The sequence below is a fragment of the Polypterus senegalus genome, chromosome 11 (assembly GCF_016835505.1).
Source record: "Polypterus senegalus isolate Bchr_013 chromosome 11, ASM1683550v1, whole genome shotgun sequence".
In the NCBI taxonomy this organism is placed as follows: Eukaryota; Metazoa; Chordata; class Cladistia; order Polypteriformes; family Polypteridae; genus Polypterus; species Polypterus senegalus.
This window is the reverse complement of record NC_053164.1, coordinates 142,865,178-142,888,848: the sequence shown is the minus strand read 5'-3', so window position 1 is coordinate 142,888,848 and position 23,671 is coordinate 142,865,178. Positions and strand designations below refer to the sequence as shown.

At 37.8% G+C, this 23,671-nt stretch overlaps 1 protein-coding gene across 1 annotated transcript in view; it reads right to left on the bottom strand.

Moving 5' to 3' along the window:
- cand1 (cullin-associated and neddylation-dissociated 1) overlaps positions 1 to 23,671 on the bottom strand; it is a 98,769-nt gene that overhangs the window by 38,638 nt on the left and 36,460 nt on the right. Inside the window, exon 3 of the mRNA XM_039769733.1 lies at positions 2,516 to 2,670. Coding sequence (XP_039625667.1) covers positions 2,516 to 2,670 — 155 coding nt within the window. The remainder of the gene's footprint in view (positions 1 to 2,515; positions 2,671 to 23,671) is intronic.

The window sequence follows — 23,671 nt, the reverse complement described above, 5'->3', positions numbered from 1 at the left end:
AAACGGCAGGGGGTGGTACCCAGCCGGGATGCCCAGGAGGACTGGAGAAGGGCTTGCGCCTCCTCCAGACCACGAGGTGGTGACCGCCCTGGTTGCACTGGGGACCAGTCACCGCCAGGGGGCTCCTTGGTACCTGGAGAGCCCTGGACCTCAGCACTTCTGCCACAACAGGAAGTGCCCTGGGGGGAGAAGAAGACTGGGGACACTTGGAGGGCTTCCAGGTGCGCAGCCGGCACTTCCGCCACACAGGGGAGTGTCAGTGGAGGAATTTCAGGAAGCACCTGGAGCCCATCCGGGCTTGTATAAAAGGAGCCACCTCCCTTCACTCGATGACTGGAGTCGGGTGGAAGTGGACGGGAGTCTTGTGAGAGAGGAGCGGAGGCGGCCTGAAAAAAGGCACTGGGGACAGAGGCCTGGACTTTGGTGGATTGGTGCTGGAAGCACTGGGTTGTGCACCTTTGTAAATAATAGAACTGTAAATAAATATGTGTGTGTTGGGTGAGAAAAGGTTGTCCGTTTATCTGTGTCCGGGGCTTGTTCCACAATATATATATAATTAATAATGTAGGAAGGTCATTTTGACCTGGTCATTTTAAAAGTAGCTTGCAAGGAGAAAAAGTGTGGGCACCCATGAACTACAAGAACATTGCCATCAATTCTGCTCTTCCCCTTACAGTCCAAACAATCGAAAGGCCCATGTGAAGGTATCGGAAAACATCTTCATTTCACAAGCAGTCTTCCTGAAGCGTATATGGCACTCCCCACATTTATCCCCTAATCTTTTCAAAAACCTTACCATCCTAACTTTTCAATTAGTTTTACCCAGGCAGGACCATCACTCTTTCTAATGTTGCAACCTTCTAGTTACAATAGGCAAAAGAAATACTATAAAAACAACAAGACCGCTGAGGCTGATCTATAATATTAAAACTTCAATAAACATGATTTAGAGGTTTGTTTTCACAGACCATTCCTATACTCTAGACAATCCACTGAAGCCAATGAAATCTGAAGTGTGCATTTTTCAGTAAAAGAAATGATGAATACAAGTCTTACAAGAGTGTGCTCAAAATCTATACTATGCAAGTGCGACTAGATTTGGGGTAAACAGCAAATCTAATATAAAAAACAGAAAAGGCAGCAAAATATGACGTAGAGGGAGTATTACTTATGTATACTTCCTTTTTAAAACTTACTATGACCTAAACTGAGGCTGCTCAGGTTTGATGAAACCATGCTAAGTTGTAAACTAATTAAAGCTTTGAAAACTTGTTTCTAAAATTACAAACAACTGAATTCTTCAAGAAAAAAAAAATTAGGTCATTTACTTTACACAAAAGGCTATAATCTTAAAATAAAACACCATGTCACATACTTTAGTTTAGGAAGCTGTCATGAAGACCCTCTCTTAAGACCCAGCTAGAAAATACTGTTAAAAGCTCGCTTTCTGCCTACTCAAATAGGATGGATATACTAAATGACTATCTATTGGCTTTAAAAAAAAGTAAAATGAAATGACTGCAGGGAACAGTATACAAAATACTCAGCTGTCAAAGGGAATTAAGCAGCTTTAAAAGGTTTATCACCATTCAGCATTTCAAACTTCACAAAGCAGTCAATACAATTGATTCACCCATACAGTGTATTAGTGGTAGTTAAGGGAAACTGCCCAAAAATTGGAAGAATTGCTGAAATCTACAACAAACTGTTCCATCTCTATGACACAACAGTGATTCTAGGACAGTTTGGCTTTTCCTAACCAAAAAGATTAATGGTTTAACAGCTCTCCTTGTTGGTAAAATGTTCTAAGCAATCCACATTTTTGAACTAAGCTAACCACCTAAACAAGCAATAGGTTATCCTAGAAACTCTGCAGACACTAAATGACCATTGACTGCTGTATATAAACCTAAGCCATCCACTACAGGACATTTACAATTAACATACTTCTAGCCTATAAAGTCAACTTTTTTTTTTTTGACAGTGCAACTTAGTTTGAGATTTTGGACCAATAGTAAAACAGTACAATGTTTACTGAAACAAATAAGTGTCAAATAACTAAGTAGATTAAGGAACATCCTTGTAAATATAATAACACTTAAAAAATAAAGTCATTGAGATGTTAGATAACAATGAAGGGATTTTGTTAAAGCATATGCATTAATCTCTCCATTTTTACATCGGCTTTATCTAGCTCAGAGTTTATAAAAGACCAAAACCTGTACCAGCAGTATTAGGTGTACGCAGGAATGAAACCTAGACAGGGCACATTTAAGCATACATCCTAACTTGCATATCACCTAGGATTCCTAGCTGGACTGCAGCACTTCCTTACACACTGCCACTCCTTTGATAAAGCAACAATGTAAACAAGAGGGGGAAAAACTGTGTTCTTTAAATGGACTAATGTCATGTTAAAAGATATATATATATATATCTATATATATCAAAACTGCCGAGATGGTATTCAAAATGAGAATTATTTTTGCCCATTAACTGAAAAGTTTCTACTTACCACTGGATGCCGGTGGAAGTTCTCCTATTACTGTTTTTAGTCCAATGCTGGAAATGTCCCGTAACTGCTCCTTGTCTGACAGCATATTAGTACACAAGGTGTCAACAATGGTCTCCACTTGGTATTCCTTCACCTTACTGACCAGAGGGCCAAGGCTAAAAATATAAACATGATTTAAATTCTTAAATTATAAAGGCTACACCATTTCTTATCCAGGATTTTGGAGAAAAAGACATCACTAAAAGTCACCTTATAATCTGAAGCTATAAATCCAACTGTGATGAAAACAGACCTCAGGGGATAATAAAAGTTTAAACCATTTAATTCTATTCAAAACTACAGTGGCATTTTATTTTCCTATCTCAAATATGAACTTACACAACCTAAGCTTTCTGAACTGGGTTGGCTAATTCTCTAAAAGTTACAAATCTTCACACACAATTTTTTAACGTTGTATACATTCCAGTAAAGAGTTTAAATATGTTTCTATAATTAATTTTATAATTATCTGTATAATAGTTAGTAAAATTGATAGTGAGAATAAATATCTTATGGCCTAACATAGAACAGGAAACAAGAGTCAGGTAAATGTTGTGCTTCATGCTGCAACTTAATTTCTCTTTTTGGTCCAGCACAAATAAAAACATCTTGATCAAGAAAGCCACTGAAAAAATAAAATACAAAAAAACATTTATGAAAGACAGGCATAAAGTTTGAAGTTAAGGGCAAGAGAAATAAATTAAAACATCACACCAAAGATTAGGTCAAATGAGAATATAGAATGTTAAGAAACAAATTACATAAATCAAGGAAATGATTATTGAAAGACTAGAAGAACATGCTTTGTGAAATAACAGAAGTCCAAATAAATCAATGTTGATATATCTGATGTGTCTGATAACACAGGCAGGGGAAAATTGAGGGAAAGATAGGCAACAAAGATAGAATGGGCTAAAGTGAAGTGCAAAGTATACTAACACTGTATTAAAGAAATGACTGCTAATAAGATTAAGTCCCCCAACCCTGCTAAAATAAAGAGCATTATACGTTATAAAGGTATAGCAAGAATGAATGGGTTGACTTCATATCAATAAAATATTTAAAAATTCTTCAAGAGAAGGCACTGGAATGGTTGGATAGGATATGTTAGGGTATCTCAAACAATGGGGAGTGGTCCGAGAATTTTAAATATATATATGTTTTCACCCAAGGAAACTGGCAATACTTAAAAAATAAATAAATAAATAAATAAATAAATAAATAAATAAATAAATAAAAAGTAGTGTGGATTGAATTGAGGACTTTTCTGATTGGGACAAAAGATTGTTTTGTCTATACAGATACGATTTCAACTTTAACTACAGATTTTTCATTTTATTGATTTTATTAAAAGAAATAACATTCCATACAAATAAAGTTTTACAAAAAAGGTTATTTTAACTACAGATGAAAATAAAGGAATAAATTACATCACCTGAAACACTAAAACTTAATATTTTATCAAATCCATAAAATATGTATTCTAGGTGAAAAGACAAATATAAAACATATATATATATACATATATATATATATATATATATATATATATATACATATACATATGTGTGTATATATATATATATATATATATATATATATATACATATATACATATGTGTGTATATATATATATATATATATATATATACACATATATATATACATACATACATACAGTGGAGGAAATAATTATTTGACCCCTCACTGATTTTGTAAGTTTGTCCAATGACAAAGAAATGAAAAGTCTCAGAACAGTATCATTTCAATGGTAGGTTTATTTCAACAGTGGCAGATTGCACATCAAAAGGAAAATCGAAAAAATAACTTTAAATAAAAGATAGAAATTGATTTGCATTTCATTGAGGGAAATAAGTTTTGAACCCTCTAACAAAAAGACTTAATACTTAGTGGAAAAACCCTTGTTTGCAAGCACAGAGGTCAAACGTTTCTTGTAATTGATGACCAAGTTTGCGCACATTTTAGGAGGAATGTTGGTCCACTCCTCTTTGCAGATCATCTCTAAATCCCTAAGGTTTGAGGCTGTCTCTGTGCTACTCTGAGCTTGAGCTCCCTCCATAGGTTTTCTATTGGATTAAGGTCCGAGACTGACTAGGCCACTCCATGACCTTAATGTGCTTCTTCTTGAGCCACTCCTTTGTTGCCTTTGCTGTATGTTTTGGGTCATTGTCGTGCTGGAACACCCATCCACGACCCATTTTCAGTTTCCTGGCAGAGGGAAGGAGATTGTCGCTCAGGATTTCACGATACATGGCTCCGTCCATTTTCCGTTAATGCGATTAAGTTGTCCTGTGCCCTTAGCAGAAAACACCCCAAAGCAAAATGTTTCCACCCCCATGCTTGACGGTGGGGACGGTGTTTTGGGGTCATAGGCAGCATTTTCTTCCTCCAAACACAGCGAGTTGAGTTAATGCCAAAGAGCTCTATTTTGGTCTCATCAGACCACAGCACCTTCTCCCAGTCACTCTCTGAATCATTCAGGTGTTCATTGGCAAACTTCAGACGGGCCTGCACATGTGCCTTCTTGAGCAGGGGACCTTGCGAGCCCTGCAGGATTTTAATCCATTGCGTGTAATGTGTTTCCAATGGTTTTCTTGGTGACTGTGGTCCCTGCTAATTTGAGGTCATTAACTAACTCCTCCCGTGTAGTTCTAGGATTCTTTTCACCTTTCTCAGAACCATTGACACCCACGAGGTGAGATCTTGCGTGGAGCCCCAGGCGAGGTCGATTGATGGTCATTTTGTGCTCCTTCCATTTTGAACAATCGCACCAACAGTTGTCACCTTCTCTCCCAGCTTCTTGCTAATGGTTTTGTAGCCCATTCCAGCCTTGTGCAGGTCTACAATTTTGTCTCTGACATCCTTGGACAGCTCTTTGGTCTTTCCCATGTTGTAGAGTGTGGAGTCTGCTTGATTGATTGATTCTGTGGACAGGTGTCTTTTATACAGGTGACTAGTTAAGACAGGTGTCCTTAATGAGGGTGACTAATTGAGTAGAAGTGTCTAACCACTCTGTGGGAGCCAGAACTCTTAATGGTTGGTAGGGGTTCAAAACTTATTTCCCTCAATGAAATGCAAATCAATTTCTATCTTTTATTTAAAGTTATTTTTCGATTTTCCTTTTGATGTGCAATCTGCCACTGTTGAAATAAACCTACCATTGAAATGATACTGTTCTGAGACTTTTCATTTCTTTGTCATTGGACAAACTTACAAAATCAGTGAGGGTCAAATAATTATTTCCTCCACTATATATATATATATATATATATATATATATATATATATATATATATATATATATATATATATATATATATATATATATATATACAGTGGGAAGCAAAAGTTTGGGCAACCTTGTTAATAGTCATTATTTTCCTGTATAAATCATTGGTTACGATAAAAAATGTCAGTTAAATATATCATATAGGAGACACACACAATGATATTTGACAAGTGAAATGAACTTTACTGGATTTACAGAAAGTGTGCAATAATTGTTCAAACAAAATCAGGCAGGTGCATAAATTTGGGCACCACAAAAAATAAATGAAATCAATATTTAGTAGATCCGCCTTTTGCAGAAATTACAGCCTCTAAATGCTTCCTGTAGGTTCCAATGAGAGTCTGGATTGTGGTTGAAGGTATTTTGGACCATTCCTCTTTACAAAACATCTCTAGTTCATTCAGGTTTGATGGCTTCCGAGCATGGACAGCTCTCTTTAACTCACACCACAGATTTTCAATTGTATTCAGGTCTGGGGACTGAGATGGCCATTCCAGAACGTTGTACTTGTTCCTCTGCATGAATGCCTTAGTGGATTTTTGAGCAGTGTTTGGTCGTTGTCTTGTTGAAAGATCCAGCCCGGCGCAGCTTCAGCTTTGTCACTGATTCCTGGACATTGGTCTCCAGAATCTGCTGATACTGAGTGGAATCCATCGTCCCTCAACTGACAAGATTCCCAGTCCCTGCACTGGCCACACAGCCCCACAGCATGATGGAACCACCACCATATTTTACTGTAGGAAGCAGATGTTTTTCTTGGAATGCTGTGTTGGAGCGGAGAGTCACGTGTGCTTTGTGCTGACGTGTGCTTTGCAAACGCTAGAGTCTGTTGAGAGTTGGTTTGTTCTGTGGTGTGAGATTTAAATAAAAAACATACATTTTGCTCTTAAAACCTGGGTTTTGGTTGCCTCTAAGGAACCGTGTGGGAATTTTTAAAGCTTTTGTTCCCTTTAGAAGGGTTTTTTTTGCTTTTTTTTTGCCCGCACAAGAGCAAAAGTAGCTGGGTGTTTGGAAGTGCGCTTGGAAAAGTTATTTGTACTTGTTCTTGTTATCTGTATTTGAATTAGCATCGTGGCGGCAGGGTAGAAAGCAGCAGTAACTGATATCGGCATTTGTAAATAAATAACCGCGTCGTCGTAACAGCGATTCCTTAGTTTAAAGGAAAAGAAAAAAAGGCCGCGGCTGACTTCAAAGCAGTAAAGGTGGAAACTCAGTAGTGCGCAGGTAAGCGGCCTGCGTTAAGACACCGATCAGGCACAAGGAGCAGTAGGAGCAAATAAGGTAGTAAAGTTTTATTTATTTGTTTATTTTAGATTAAACAGTCCTTAGCGGTCCAGAGGCAGAACAGTTAAGTGGGCGACAGCGTATTGGTTCATTAATACGGGGGAATACAAACAGTGCGAGTGAAGAGCTTATAAGTAAGAAGAGCGCAAAGCTAGAAGAGACAGAGAAAAGTAAAGTTAACCTCATAGAAAGGCAAACAGCAGGCAGCTGAGAGGGAGAACAGTACAGGAGCTTAAGGGGAAAAGGTGTAAAATATCTGTAGCAGATCTTAGTGTTACCATTTAAGTTAAGGAGCAGCTGAAAGAAGAAGAAATTTAATTTTAAGAAAAAAAAAAATAGTTAAGGCAGCTTAGTAATCCCAAATCAAATTTTAATAATGAGGCCAGTGCAATGCAAGTCCTGTTGGATGTTGGACTTTTTAGATGATGGTTTGGAAGAGCCAGTTGTCTATGAGGGCTACATCTGCAAGAGATGCCAGCTGATCCAGCACCTCGAGCTCAGGGTCGCTGAACTGGAGGAGGAGTTGGCTGACCTGCGTTGTAATAGAGAATTGGCGGACTTGGCCCAGGTGTCCTTTAGAGATAGTGTGCACCCCTAAGGTGGCGCGGAGGAGATTCCAGACCAGACAGGTAGGAATAGGTGGGTCACGGTCACAAGGCGTAAGGTAAAGGGTGCACACTGTCCGGGGGCATCAACCCCAGAATTAGAAGTGTCTAACCGTTATCATGTCCTGGCGGAGCTGGACGGTGACTCTGATAATTCTGAGGTGGTAGGCAGGGTTGAGGAGCCCCACGGGCCACCTCAAAACCAGTTCCCAAAAGAGAGAGGTAGTGATAGTTGGGGACTCAATCATTAGGGGATTGAAGCGCAGGTGTGCTCCAGAGAGAGAGAGTCTCGCTGGTGTGTTGCCTTCCGGGAGCACAGGTGGGAGACCTCCTGGAAGGGTGGATAGGCTCTTGGCCAGAGCGGGGGTGGATCCAGTTGTCATTGTCCACGTTGGAACAAATGACATACATAAGGGTAGTCTGTCAGTTCTGCATCCAAATTCAAAGAGTTAGGTACCAAGCTGAGGAGCAGAACTGACAAGGTAGTCTTCTCCGAAGTTCTGCCTGTGCCACGCCAGTCCAGGTAAGATTGAGGAGATTAGAAGGCTTAACGCGTGGCTCAAATCTTGGTGCAGGGTAGAAGGGTATAGGTTTATGGGGCATTGGGACTCCTTTTGGAACAGATGGGACCTGTTCCGTGACGGGTTACATCTGAACCGGAGGGCACCAATGTATTGGGGAGGCGTATGTGTAGGCTAGTCGAGGATTGTTTAAACTAGGGAATGGGGGCAGGGAGTTTAGGACAGGCCAGATTTAGATCTATACATGGAAGAACAAACAATGGTGTAGAAATAAAAATGCATAGTAATGTAAATTTTAAGCAAACACGTAAAGATAGAAGGATTAACACATTAAAAATAGCTTGCCTTAATGCTAGAAGTATCAAAAATAAGGTAAGTGAGTTGGAGTTGTATGTAGCAGAGCACAATTATGATATTATAGCAATAACGGAAACCTGGCTAAATAACAAAGATGGGGATGAGTGTAACATAGAGGGATACACATTTTTAGGAAGGATAGACAGAACAGAAAAGGAGGTGGGGTTGCTGTTTATGCCAAACAGGAATTAAATGTAAGTCATCTTCAGTTGGATGATGAGCCCCATCTTAGTGAGGACATGTGGCTTCGCCTGGAAAATATTAGGGAAAAGGTCTCATTTTAGGAGTGTGTTATAGACCACCCAATTCAGACAGTAATTTCAACACACATCTTTTTAGTAATATCAAAAGGCAAGTTTACAGGGGATATTATAGTCATGGGGGACTTTAATTATCCAAATATTAACTGGGATAACCTTACAGATGGAGGAGCACAAGAGCAGGAGTTTTTAGAAGTAATCAGCGACTGTTTTTAACACAGCATGTTAAAGCACCAACAAGGGGTGAAGCCTATCTGGATTTAGTATTCTGTAATAATCAGGATAGAATTGAGGGTGTAGAGGTGATTGAACCACTAGGGTCAAGTGACCATAATGTAATACAATTCTCAGTATTTTGTAAGAGTACAGATGCAAAGACTAAAATTGTTAAGTTGAACTTTAGTAGGGCTAATTTTGAGCAGATGCGACAAAGTCTAAGTAGGATAGACTGGGATAAGCTTTTAAATGTGGAGACAGTCGAGGAGCAGTGGAACAGGTTTAAAATGTTTTACATGTAATGCAGGACAGATACATACCTAAATTTGGAAGTAATAGGAAACTAAAAAAAACTCCACGATGGATTAATAAAGATTTAAAAAGAAGTTGCAAAGGAAAAAACTGCTGTATAAGGCATATAAGACTAATGACTGCAAAGAGAACCGTAGCGCGTATGAGAAATGAGGGCAACCATTAAGAAGGATATCAGAGAGGCTAAAAGACAGTTGGAGAGGAATATAGCAGATAAGGAAAGAAGACCCCAAGAGATTCTTTCAGTATTTTAGTAGTAAAAGAACAGTTAAGGAGGAGGTCAAGTTCATCAGGAATAGTAAAGGGAATTAAAAGATACAGACAATGAAATAGCAGATGCCCTAAACTTACATTTTTCTGAGGTGTTTACAAGTGAGCAAGTGGATAACCTGCCAGAGGTAAACACAACTACTAAGGAGGTACTGAGGGATTTGGAAATTGTAGAGGGAGAAGTGCTGCTCAGATTAAATAAGATGAAATCAAACAAATCACCAGGCCCAGATAATATTTATCCTCGTGTTCTTAAGGAGGCTAGTGAGTACATATATAAACCCTTGACACATTTTTAGGAAGTCACTGTGCACTGGAGAGATTCCAAAGGACTGGAAAATGGCAAATATCATCCCATTATATAAAAAGGGTGACAGGGCAGATCCAAGCAACTATAGGCCAGTAAGCTTAACAAGCATCACAGGAAAATTAATGGAAGGAATTATTAACGAGTAGCAGAATACCCGCACTTCGCAGCGGAGAATAGATATCTACATACACACACACACACATATATATATATACATATATATATATATATATATATATACATATATATATATATACATATATATATATATATATATATATATATATATATATATATATATATATATATATATATATATATATATATATATATATACACACACATACATACATATATATACACATACATATACTTGTGTGTATGTTTGTATGTGTCTATATGTGTGTGTATAGCTTTGGTCACTGAGTGCAAGGGAAAAATAATAAAATATAGTCTATAAGTTATTAAACAGTAAAACATTAACGTTTTAAGAAGTACAGGTACATTGAGCACTACTGGAGTGGTTCTTGGGTAAACTACATTTTAAAGACTGTGTAACACAACAGGTAAGTAACTAACAGCAGCTAAAATGTATATGGATCATCTCTCGGTAGTAGATCCCTTTTGAAAGCTACGGCGGCTGTGGTATAGAAATTACATTTTCTATGTGAGCGTTCAAATTTGTGCCTCTGGTAATGTGCCTTACCGGCAATTAAAGAAAATTATTTTGTGTCCTCTGCAGTGTTAAGAGAAAGGCTTTGGTTTGGGATAAAAGGTGTAAAAAAGAAAGGAAAGTTGCCTTTTTCTTTTATATAGTAGTATAGAGATGTGTTAAGCTGGCGTTATGATGCGCCTTTTGGGGACAGTCGCGGTGGGTCTTGTGTAGACTGGTGAGGCGTCCCGCCATTAATCGGCTGTGATGGCACTGTCAGTCCTCCACTCGTGTGCGTGTCTTCATAATCCGAGCTGAGGACCTCATAATGTCATTATCGTGCAAAGAAAGTGTGAATCGCCTTAATATTATTTTGCCGTGGTGTAGAAAAGGGGTCCCATGTTTGCACTTGTCTGGGCTATAAGCGCAGGGGGAGGATGACAAAAATTAAAAGTGCTCACTTTGACTTAAGGCAGAAGCGCAGTCAGCGTCTCAAAGGCCGGCACAGCTATGCGCATGCGCTGGCTGCTCGACTTTTGCTGGGCAGGAGACCCCAGTTTTGACACGTTCATGATATCAAAAGTCTCAGCGCTCTTTGGAGGTCATTCATATATTATATATATAGCAAAATACCGCGCGCCAGCGGAGAAGTAGTGTGTTAAAGTAATGAAAAGAAAAGGAAACATTTTAATAATAGCGTAACATGATTGACATTGTCATGAGTGTTGCTGTCATATATATGCCTGCCTAAATAAGTCACCCTAAGCTTTGCTCTTACTTTTTTACCGTTCATTTAATCATGGCTAGTGGCGGAAAAATTATAAAATGGAAGGAGGATGGCTTTACCAAAACAATTATTGATGGCGAATCGATTATTCATAAAGCTTGAATTGGTGATCTGTTTTCTGTGTTAACCTCATATTTTTCATACTTCTTCTCAAACTAAGGTGGTGTGAGGTAAAATGAATCGGGATCGCTGATCAATGTAATCGGTGTACCAGGAAATCATGCATTGACAAAAGCTCCCCTTTGCTTGTAATGCAAAGTGTGATTAAATGCATTATTTTTAGCGTTATGGAGCACATGCATGAAGCTTCTCAGCTGTGCTTGTGCTAAGAAAAGGAAAGATTTTAAAAATAACGTAACACGATTGTCAATGTAACCTTTTGTAAGTAGTGCCTGGAGGATTCAGTGTGGAGAAACTCTAGAGACAGCGTCTGTATTAACTTGTGGATTTGGTGGCAGTGTGAGAAAGTTGCTTCGGAAGACGGCGTTAGCCGCGGAGCTCAGCTCAGAGCGAAATGAGGTAAATGGGAGGGAGATGATGGCGTGACTCCCCACCGCCTTAACTGTCAATCCCCACAAACACAGTCTCGAATTTGCATAAGCACACCCCTTCACCTACAATTTTAACTTAGTTACAAAGTGATCAAAACTCGTTTATATCCTCGTCCTCTCATTAAACTTGTATCCCGCATTACCTGTGGGCATGTGAAACGCCAGCGGTAGCCTGTCTATGAACTTAATTTAAAGTTTAGGTTTACACCTTGCTTTCTTTCGAGGTAGCAGCACTCATGAATATGGTAGTATATGTCACTTTCGCTTGCTTCTTATTGTTTCGTTGCCTTCTCAATTATATAATGCATGTTTTCTTAAGCGCTTTTTGGAGGTCTTCCTGGTTTTCTACGTACTGCGTTGACAGTCAGTTCATGTGATTACGTGGGAGGCGTGATGACGTCACACGAAACTCCGCCCCGTCTTTCCAGCTCAACTCCATTACAGTTAATGGAGAAAAATACCTTCCAGTTATGACCATTAGGCGTAGAATTTCGAAATGAAACCTGCCCAACTTTTGTAAGTAAGCTGTAAGGAATGAGCCTGCCAAAGTTCAGCCTTCTACCTACACGGGAAGTTGGAGAATTAGTGATGAGTCAGTGAGTGAGTGAGTGAGTGAGTGAGGGCTTTTGCCTTTTATTAGTATAGATAAGATTGAGCAACACATGGCAAGGACAGGAGTTATTCTGAACAGTCAGCATGGGTTCAGAAGAGGGAGGTCGTGTTTTACTAACATGCTGGAATTCTATGAGGAGGCAACAAAAGGATACGATCAAAGTGGAGCTTATGATATTATTTATCGGGACTTTCAGAAAGCATTTGATAAGGTGCCACATGAAAGGTTGGGCATCAAGTTAAAAGAAGTGGGAGTTCAGGGTGATGCTTTTAGATGGGTGCAGAATTGGTTCAAACACAGGAAACAGAGGATGATGGTGCGAGGAACCTCATCAGAACTGGCCGATGTTAAGAGTGGTGTTCCACAGGGTTCAGCGCTAGGGCCGCTGCTATTTTTAATATATATAAATGATTTAGATAGGAATATAAGTAACAAGCTGGTTAAGTTTGCAGATGATACCAAGATAGGTGGATTAGCAGATAATTTGGAATCCGTTATATCATTACAGAAGGACTTGGAAAGCATTCAGGCTTGGGCAGATTTGTGGCAGATGAAATTTAATGTCAGTAAATGTAAAGTATTACACATAGGAAGTAAAAATATTAGGTTTGAATACACAATGGGCGGTCGTAAAATCGAGAGTACACCTTATGAGGAGGATTTAGGAGTCATAGTGGACTCCAAGCTATCAACTTCCCAACAGTATTCAGAAGCCATTAAGAAGGCTAACAGAATGTTAGGTTATATAGCACGATCTGTGGATTACAAGTCCAAGGAGGTTATGCTCAACCTTTATAATGCACTGGTGAGGCCTCATCTTGAGTACTGTGTGCATTTTTGGTCTCCAGGCTACAAAAAGGACATAGCAGCACTAGAAAAGGCCCAGAGAAGAGTGACTAGGCTGATTCCAAGTCTACAGGGGTTGAATTATGAGCAAAGATTAAAAGAGCTGAGCCTTTACAGTTTAAGCAAAAGCAGATTAAGAGGTGACATGATTGAAGTGTTTAAAATTATGAAGGGAATTAGTACAGTGGATCGAGACTTGTATTTTAAAATGAGCTCATCAAGAACACGGGGACACAGTTGGAAACTTGTTAAGGGTAAATTTCGCACAAACATTAGGGACGTTTTTCTTTACACAAAGAGCGATAGACACTTGGAATAAGCTACCAAGTAGTGTGGTAGACAGTAAGATGTTAGGGACTTTCAAAACTCGACTTGATGTTTTCTTGGAGGAAACAAGTGGATAGGTCTGGCGAGCTTTGTTGGGCTGAATGGCCTGTTCTCGTCTAGATTGTTCTAATGTTCTGTGTTCTTTTTCCTCCATGCATAACGCCCCTTGTTATGCCCAAATAACTCAATTTTAGTTTCATCAGTCCACAGCACCTTATTCCAAAATGAAGCTGGCTTGTCCAAATGTGCTTGAGCATACCTCAAGCAGCTCTGTTTGTGCTGTGGGCAGAGAAAAGGCTTCCTCTGCATCACTCTCGCATACAGCATCTCCTTGTGTAACGTGCGCAGAATGGTTGAACGATGCACAGTGACTCCATCTGCTTCAAGATGATGTTGTAGGTCTTTGGTGCTGGTCTGTGGGTTGACTCTGACTGTTCTCACCATTATGATTCTGTCTATCCGAAATCTTTCTTGGTCTGCCACTTCGAGCCTTAACTTGAACTGAGCCTGTGGTCTTCCATTTCCTCAATATGTTCCTAACTGTGGAAACAGACAGCTTAAATCTCTGGGACAGCTTTATGTATCCTTCCCTTAAACCATGATGGTGAACAATCTTTGTCTTCAGGTCATTTGAGAGTTGTTTTGTGACACCCATGTTGCTACTATTCAGAGAAAATTAAAGGAGGAGGAAAACTTACAATTGACCCCCTTAAATACTCTTTCTCATTATAGGATTCACCTGTGTAAGTAGGTCAGGGGTCACTGATCTTACCAAGCCAATTTGAGTTCCAATAATTAGTTCTAAAAGTTTTGGAATCAATAAAATGACAACGGTGCCCAAATTTATGCATCTACCTGATTTTGTTTGAACAATTGTGCACACTTTCTGTAAATCCAATAAACTTCATTTCACTTCTCAAATATCACTGTGTGTGACTCCTATATGATATATTTAACTGACATTTTTTATCATAACAACCAACGATTTATACAGGAAAATAATGACTATTAACAAGGTTGCCCAAACTTTTGCATCCCACTGTAAAAAAAAAATTATAAATATATATATATATATATATATATATATATATATATATATATATATATATATATATATATATATATATATATATATACTAGCAGAATACCGGCACTTGGCAGGAGTAGTGTGTTAAAGAAGTACGAAAAGAAAAGGAAAAATTTTAAAAATAACGTAACATGATTGTCAATGTAATTGTTTTGTCACTGTTATGAGTGTCGCTGTGATATATATAAATAGCAAAATAGCGGCTTATAACAATGTCATGTGTTAAAGAAGTTATGAAAAGAAAAGGAAACATTTTAAAAAATAATGTAACATGATTGTCAAAGTAATTGTTTTGTGTATTTGGTGGCAGCATCAAAAAGTTATTTTCGTCTAGCTGCATCAGAAAATGTACCATGATGTCTGACACGCCTCCTTTTTACTGTTTTCTCACAGCTTGGATTGCTGCTGTCATATATACACACACACATATATATATATATATATACATACCTATCTACATCATATATACACACACATACATACATACATATATATACACATACATATACTTGTGTGTATGTTTGTATGTGTCTATATGTGTGTGTATAGCTTTGGTCACTGAGTGCAAGGGAAAAATAATAAAATATAGTCTAAGTTATTAAACAGTAAAACATTAACGTTTTAAGAAGTACAGGTACATTGAGCTGCGGTGGGTTGGCACCCTGCCCAGGATTAGTTCCTGCCTTGTGCCCTGTGTTGGCTGGGATTGGCTCCAGCAGACCCCGTGACCCTGTATTGGATTCAGCGGGTTAGAAAATGGATGGATGGAGGTACATTGAGCACTACTGGAGTGGTTGCGGGTAAACTACATTTTAAAGACTGTGTAACACAACAGGTAAGTAACTAACAGCAGCTAAAATGTATATGGATCATCTCTCGGTAGTAGATCCCTTTTGAAAGGCGCTACTACGACGGCTGTGGTATAGAAATTACATTTTCTATGTGAGCGTTCAAATTTGTGCCTCTGGGATTGTGCCTTACCGGCAATTAAAGAAAATTAGTTTTGTGTCCTCTGCAGTGTTAAGAGAGAAAGGCTTTGGTTTGGGATAAAAGGAAAAAAGGTGTAAAGAAAGGAAAGTTGCCTTTTTCTTTTATATAGTATAGAGATGTGTTAAGCTGGCGTTATGATCGCCTTTTGGGACAGTCGGCGGTGGGTCTTGTGTAGACTGGTAAGGCGTCCCGCCATTAATGGGCTGTGATGGCACTGTCAGTCCTGCACTCGTGTGCGTGAATTCATAATCCGAGTTTAGGACCTCATAATGGTATCACGTGCAAAAGAAAGTGTGAATCGCCTTAATATTATTTTGCCGTGGTGTATAAAAGGGGTCCCGTGTTTGCACTTGTCTGGGCAATAAGCGCAGGGGAGGAAAGAAAAAATTAAAAGTGCTCACTTTGACTTAAGGCAGAAGCGCAGTCAGCGTCTCAAAGGCGGCACAGCTATGGCGCTGGCTGCTCGACTTTTGCTGGGCAGGAGACCCCAGTTTTTGTACACGCGTTCATGATATCAAAAGTCTCAGCGCTCTTTGGAGGTAATTCATATATTATATATATAGCAAAATACCAGCGCCTAGCCGGAGAAGTAGTGTGTTAAAGAAGTAATGAAAAGAAAAGGAAACCTTTTAATAATAACGTAACATGATTGACATTGTCATGAGTGTTGCTGTCATATATATTCCTGGCTAAATAAGTCACCTAAACTTTGCTCTTACTTTGTTACCGTTCATTTAATCATGGCTAGTGGCGGAAAAATTATAAAATGGAAGGAGGATGGCTTTACCAAAACAATTATTGATGGCGAATCGATTATTCATAAAGCTTGAATTGGTGATCTGTTTTCTGTGTTAACCTCATATTTTTTCATACTTCTTCTCAAACTAAGGTGGTGCGAGGGTAAAATGAATCGGGTGCGCTGATCAATGTAATCGGTGTACCAGGAAATCATGCATTGACAAAAGCTCCCCTTTGCTTGTAATGCAAAGTGTGATTAAATGCATTATTTTTTAACGCGTTATGGAGCACATGCATCGATTGTCAATGTAATCTTTTGTAAGTAGTGCCTGGAGGATTCAGTGTGAAGAAAGTCTAGAGACAGAGTGAGTATAAACTTTTGGACTTTTCTGTGAGTATTTGGTGGCAGTGTGACAAGTTGCTTGAGGAGAGACAGCGTTAACCGAGACTCAGCTCAGAGCAAAATGAGGTAAATGGGAGGGTGATGATGGCGTGACTCCCCACCCGCCTTAACTGTCAATCCCCACAAACACAGTCTCTGGAATTTGCATAAGCACACCCCTTCACCTGCAATTTTAACTTAGTTACAAAGTGATCAAAGCTCGTTTATATCCTCGTCCTCTCATTAAACTTGTATCCGCATTCCGTGGGCATGTGAAATGCCAGCGGTAGCCTGTCTATGAACTTAATTTAAAGTTTAGGTTTACACCTTGCTTTCTTTCCGAGGTAGCAACACTCATGAATATGGTAGTATATATTTTCGCTTCTTATTGTTTCGCTGCCTTCTCAATTATATAATGCATGTTTTCTTAAGCGCTTTTGGAGGTCTTCCTGGTTTTCCTCACTGCGTTGACAGTCAGTTCAACGTGATTATGTGGGAAGGCGTGATGATGTCACACGAAACTCCGCCCCCCACGTCATTGCAGCTCAACTTCATTACAGTTAATGGAGAAAAATACCTTCCAGTTATGACCATTAGGCGTAGAATTTCGAAATGAAACCTGCCCAACTTTTGTAAGTAAGCTGTAAGGAATGAGCCTGCCAAATTTCAGCCTTCTACCTACACGGAAAGTTGGAGAATTAGTGATGAGTGAGTGAGTGAGGGCTTTGCCTTTTATTAGTATAGATATATATATAAATAAAACACACACATAGATATATATACATACATACATATACATACATATATATACATATACATATATATACACACATATACATATATATATATATATATATATATATACACATATATACACATATATACATATATATATATATATATACACATACAGTAATCCTACTTTCGATCAGCGGAGGTTAGCGTTCCAGAACCCCCCGCGATAGACGAAAATCCGCGAAGTAGAAACCATATGTTTGTGTAGTTATTTTTATATATTTTAAGCTCTTATAAACTCTCCCACACTGTTAACATTATTAGAGCCCTCTAGACATGAAATAACACCCTTTAGTCAAAAGTTTAAACTGTCCTCCATGACAAGACAGAGATGACAGTTCTTTCTCACAATTAAAAGAATGCAAATAGATCTTCTCTTCAGGAGCAGAGAATTTCAGAGGGAGAGAGCGCTCGCAAAGAAAAGCAAACAATCAAAAAATCAATACATGTGCTTTTAAGTTTGCCGGCATTTTTTAGAGGAGCATCAGTATCTTCTAAGCAAACAGCCTCTGTGCAAACAGCCCCTCTGCTCACATCTCCTCAGTCAGGCGCAGAGAACGTCAGAGAGAGAGAACGAGATTACAGCAACAATCAAAAAATCAATACGTGTGCTTTTGAATATGCCGAGCACCGCAATAAGCGGCATTTTTTTAGAGGAGCGTCAGTATCTTTTAAGCAAACAGCCTCTGTGCAAACAGCCCCTCCGTCAGGCGCAGAGAATGTCAGAGAGGGTGAGAGAGAGGCAGAGACAAGTAAAGAATCAAGCTCCGCGCGGGATGCATATCTTATAGCATTGAGGAGTTTTAGTTAATATGTAATACATGCTCTGATTGGGTAGCTTCTAAGCCAACCGCCAATAGCGTCCCTTGTATGAAATCAACAGGGCAAACAAACTGAGGAAGCGTGTAGCATAAATTAAAAAGACCCACTGTCTGCAGAAATCCATGAACCAGCGAAAAATCTGTGATATATATTTAGATGTGCTTACATTTAAAATCAGCGATAGAGTGAAACCTTGAGAAAAGTCGAGCTAGCGTTATAGCGAGGGATTACTGTATATACATATATACATACATATACACATATATATACCTATACACAATTATATATACACATATACACACACATATATATATTATATATATACACATATACACACATATATACATACATATACATATACATATATACATTTATATACATATATATATATATATATATATACACACATATACATATATATATTAAAATATATATATATCAAAATCCCCGTGCCTCGCAGCGACAAAGTACTGCTTTTAAATTTTTATTAAGAAGAAAAGAAAACCTTTTTAAACCGAGGGAAAATATACCAATATCTGTTAAGGATCTCCTTTTATACCACGTTGTCAGTTCAGCACTCCGGTTGTAATATGACCAAGCATTGTGAGCTCACTCTTGAGAATGCAACGTATAGTTGTCCAGGAGAAAAGCGATCTTGCCTCAAATCAATGGCAACCTTTTGTAGGGTCTGTCGCTGAGAGTTATTAATTGTCATCGCAAAGCAGAGTCTTACTGGAAATTGGAGGCATTTGAATTGAAATGGGAGATCAGAAGGTATAACGGTGATGCGAGGATTACATTCAGAGTGTGGTGCTCTGATGTTTTTTTGTGAAGCTGCCTTTACATAGCTTCTCCGCTGTTTTATAAACGAACGCTATATAAGGCCATCCTTTTTCCTTGCTTCGCCAAGAAAGCTGCCTTTTTATTTAATCCACGGGTTCTCCGCCGTTTTATTGTTCGTTTATTATGATTGTTATAGTTCTCTTTGTATAGCATGTTGTCAGTTCAGCACTCCGGTTGTAATACGACGAAGCTGTGCGAGCTTACTCTTGAGAGTGCAACGTATAGTTGTCCAGGAAAAAAGCAATCCTGCCTCAAATCAATGGCAACCTTTTGTAGGGTCTGTCGCTGAGAGTTATTAATTGTCATCGCAAAGCAGAGTCTTACTGGAAATTGGAGGCATTTAAATTGAAATGGGAGATCAGAGGGTATAACGGGGATGCGAGGAATACATTGAGTGTGGAGAAACTCTAGAGACAGCGTGTGTATTAACTTGTGGATTTTTCTGTGAGCATTTGGTGGCAGCGTGTGTGAAGTTGCTTACATAAGACAGCGTTAGCTGTGGAGCTCAGCTCGGAGCATATTCTTTTCCTACCTTGTCAATTGTGTAATGCGTTTTTTGAACAGGTTTGATGTATGGAAGTGATCACTCGTACTGCATTCAGTCAGTTCACGTGAGCTGCTCTCTTGTGTGATGCTGCAATGTCCACGGCTTTATTTAATGTTAGCTAAGACCCAGCACTTAAAAGTTTCTCACTACAGCAATTTTAACTCCATTACAAAGTGATCCGTTCGTTTATAAAACAGCGGAGAAGCTGTGTAAAGGTTGCTTCACAAAAAAACAGCGGAGCGCCTTATATGAGCAGGCAGTCAGCTAAAGAAGGGAATCAATAAATATCTATAATCGTAATAAACGAACAAAAAAAAGCGGAGAGGCCGCGGATTAAATAAAGGAAATGGGTACCTGAACAGTAAAGTAAGTCTCAAATAGCTACATAATAACTACAGTGATCCCTCTCTATATCGCGCTTGGACTTTCGCAGCTTCACTCTATCGTGGATTTTAAATGGAAGCATATCTAAATATATATCACAGATTTTTTGCTGGTTCGCGGATTTCTGCGGACAATGGGTCTTTTATTTTATGGTACATGCATTCCTCAGTTTGTTTGCCCAGTTGATTTCATACAAGGGATGCTATTGGCGGATGGCTTAGAAGCTACCCAATCAGAGCATGTATTATGTATTAAATAAAACTCCTCAATGATATATGATATGCTTCCCGTGCGGTGCTTGATTGTTTGCTTTTCTCTGTCTCTCTCACTCTGATATTCTCTGCGCCTGACGGAGGGTGTGAGCAGAGGGGCTGTTTGCACAGACGCTCCTCTAAAAAATGCCACTTTATCACAGTGCTTCGACATACTTAGAAGCCCAAAAACACATTGATTTTTTGATTGTTTGCTTTTCTCTTGCTCTCTCTCTCTCTCTCCCTTCGACATTCTCTGCTCCTGACACGCATTCTTTGAAGAGGAAGATATGTTTGCATTATTTTAATTGTGAGAAAGAACCGTCATCTCTGTCTTGTCATAGAGCACAGTTTAAACGTTTGACTAAAGGGTGTTATTTCATGTCTAGAGGGCTCTAATAATGTTAACAGTGTGGGAGAGTTTATAAGGGCTTAAAATATATAAAAATAACCGTAAAAACATATGGTTTCTACTTTGTGGATTTTCATCTATCACAGGGGGTTCTGGAACGCAACCCCTGCGATCGAGGAGGGATTACTGTATATATACACACATACATACTGTATATATACATATACATATACATATATACATACATACATATATATACATACATACATATATATACATACATACATATATATACACACACATTATATATATATATATATACATATATATATATATATATATATATATATATATATATATACACATATATATATATATATACATATATATATATATATATATATATATATATATATATATATATATATATATATATATATATATATATATATATATATATATATATATATATATATATATATATATATATATATATATATATACACATATATATATATATATATATATATATATATATATATATATATATATATATATATACATATATATATATACACATACATATATACATATATATATACATACATATACATATATATATATATATTTACACATATATATATATATATACATATATATATATATACATATACATATACATACATACATATATACACACACACATATACACATATATATACACACACACATACACATATATATACACACACACATACACATATATATATACACACACACATACACATATATATATATATATATATACACACATATACATACACACATACAGGGATGTCACAATACCAGAATTGTAGCTTTTGATACCAAAACCAGGTGATATTCCATGATACTCAATACCTTTTTGATACTACAGCAAACACAGATATCCCATTCAACCACTTTTTATTAAAAGTACAATGGAACCTCGGGTCACGAATGTCTCGGAACACGTACAAATGACAAACAAGCCAGTTTCCCTTCCGGTTCGTATGTGCCGATGTTTTCCGCACGTGTTCATTCTCTCCCTGTAAATTGTTCTCAGTCAGACGTGTATGCATGCAAGGTTAGTTTTCTTGGTTGCATATGGTTAGTTTTTGTATAAATTAAGGATTGTTCAAATTTCCATTTTTTTCCCTGTGCTTAAAACTCAAAAAAAGTGTTTACAGTGAGCGGGTTCGTAAGGCTGTAGCGTCAACTCTTGCAATGTTAGTTTTCTCTGTTCAAGGTTTTCTCAGTGTTATTCAATGTTTTTACATTTAGTTTACTATTTTACTGTGCATTCTATGGTATAATTAACTATTTTTGTGCTTAAAAATATTTTAAAAATTTTTATATACAGTTCGTATGGTCTGGAACGGATTAATTGTATTTGCATACAATCCTATGGGGGAAATTAGTTCGGGTCACGACCAACTCGGGTTGCAAGTTTTGAAATGAATTACGGTCGTGACCCGAGGTTCCATTGTATACCTTCCTTATTAAAGCAAACAACATTGTGTCTTTTTCTGCAATATATATTAATACTAACGTGTTTACTTATTTACCGGTGACCTTTATCCAAGGTGACTTAACATTTCAGACATAAGTGATTCTTTTACTTTTGTTTTTCCAATTGGAGCACTGACAAGTGAAAATACCTGCTCATTGTCACACATTGTCAGTAGCAGGATTTGAACCAACAACCACAGGAATTGATGTCCAAAGCCTTAACCACTATACTACACTTCCTGTCAAAAACTATGCCACACTGCTACATTAGTAACAGCAGCTTTAAAATAGTGGTAATGCCATCAAGAGGTTACCCAAATGTCATTTAAGTAAGCTAGTATTGCCATTGATAAATATCAAATTACTATGCAGGGCTTGAATTCTAATGTGTGATGAACATGAGGGAATTTCTTCACTGTAACAACAAATGTGGGAATTTTTATAATCTTTATGGGATTTCAGTATAGTGTTTATAAAGGATGAAATTAACATGAACCACCTAATTTATTTAACCATGTACACATTAAAATTTATTCTTTGACATTTTCTCACCAGTAGTTACTTACTAAACATAAAAATGCAAATATTAATATATGTATTCTGTATAATTAGTGAATTCCAAGATAATTTAGAATAACTCAATTTAAACAACCTCTTTAAAGCTGTTTTTGTAACATGCTTTCAAAGTCTAGTTTGTCAGAAAAATCACTCGGTTAGATTTGTAATACTTGGTGCATTATGGATAAGCAACTCAACCCGATGATTCAGGATAAGGCTATTAAGCTAGAGGGCCATGGAACATAACGAGCCGACAGGACTAGAGACTTTGGTAAGAGCAGGGGTGAGGACTGTGTGTATACACAAATAACAACTGGTGTACAAATGCTAAGATTATTGATACTCACTGCTCTCCAGACTTGGAATGTGGGTCAATAAAATGGCATCCATTCTATTTAACAAGAGAACTTAGTTATTATAATCACCACTTTATACATCTCCAAATGCTAATACAGCACATTATCTCTGCCACATCTGGGCCAGTCTGACCACATCTCTTTGTTTACAGCTCTAGTATACAGATCTCTTATCAACATGGTCAAACCAACTTTAAAAGACATACAGGTGTGGGCAGAGGGAGCTGACAGGACTCTATTTGAAGATGACAATATTGATAT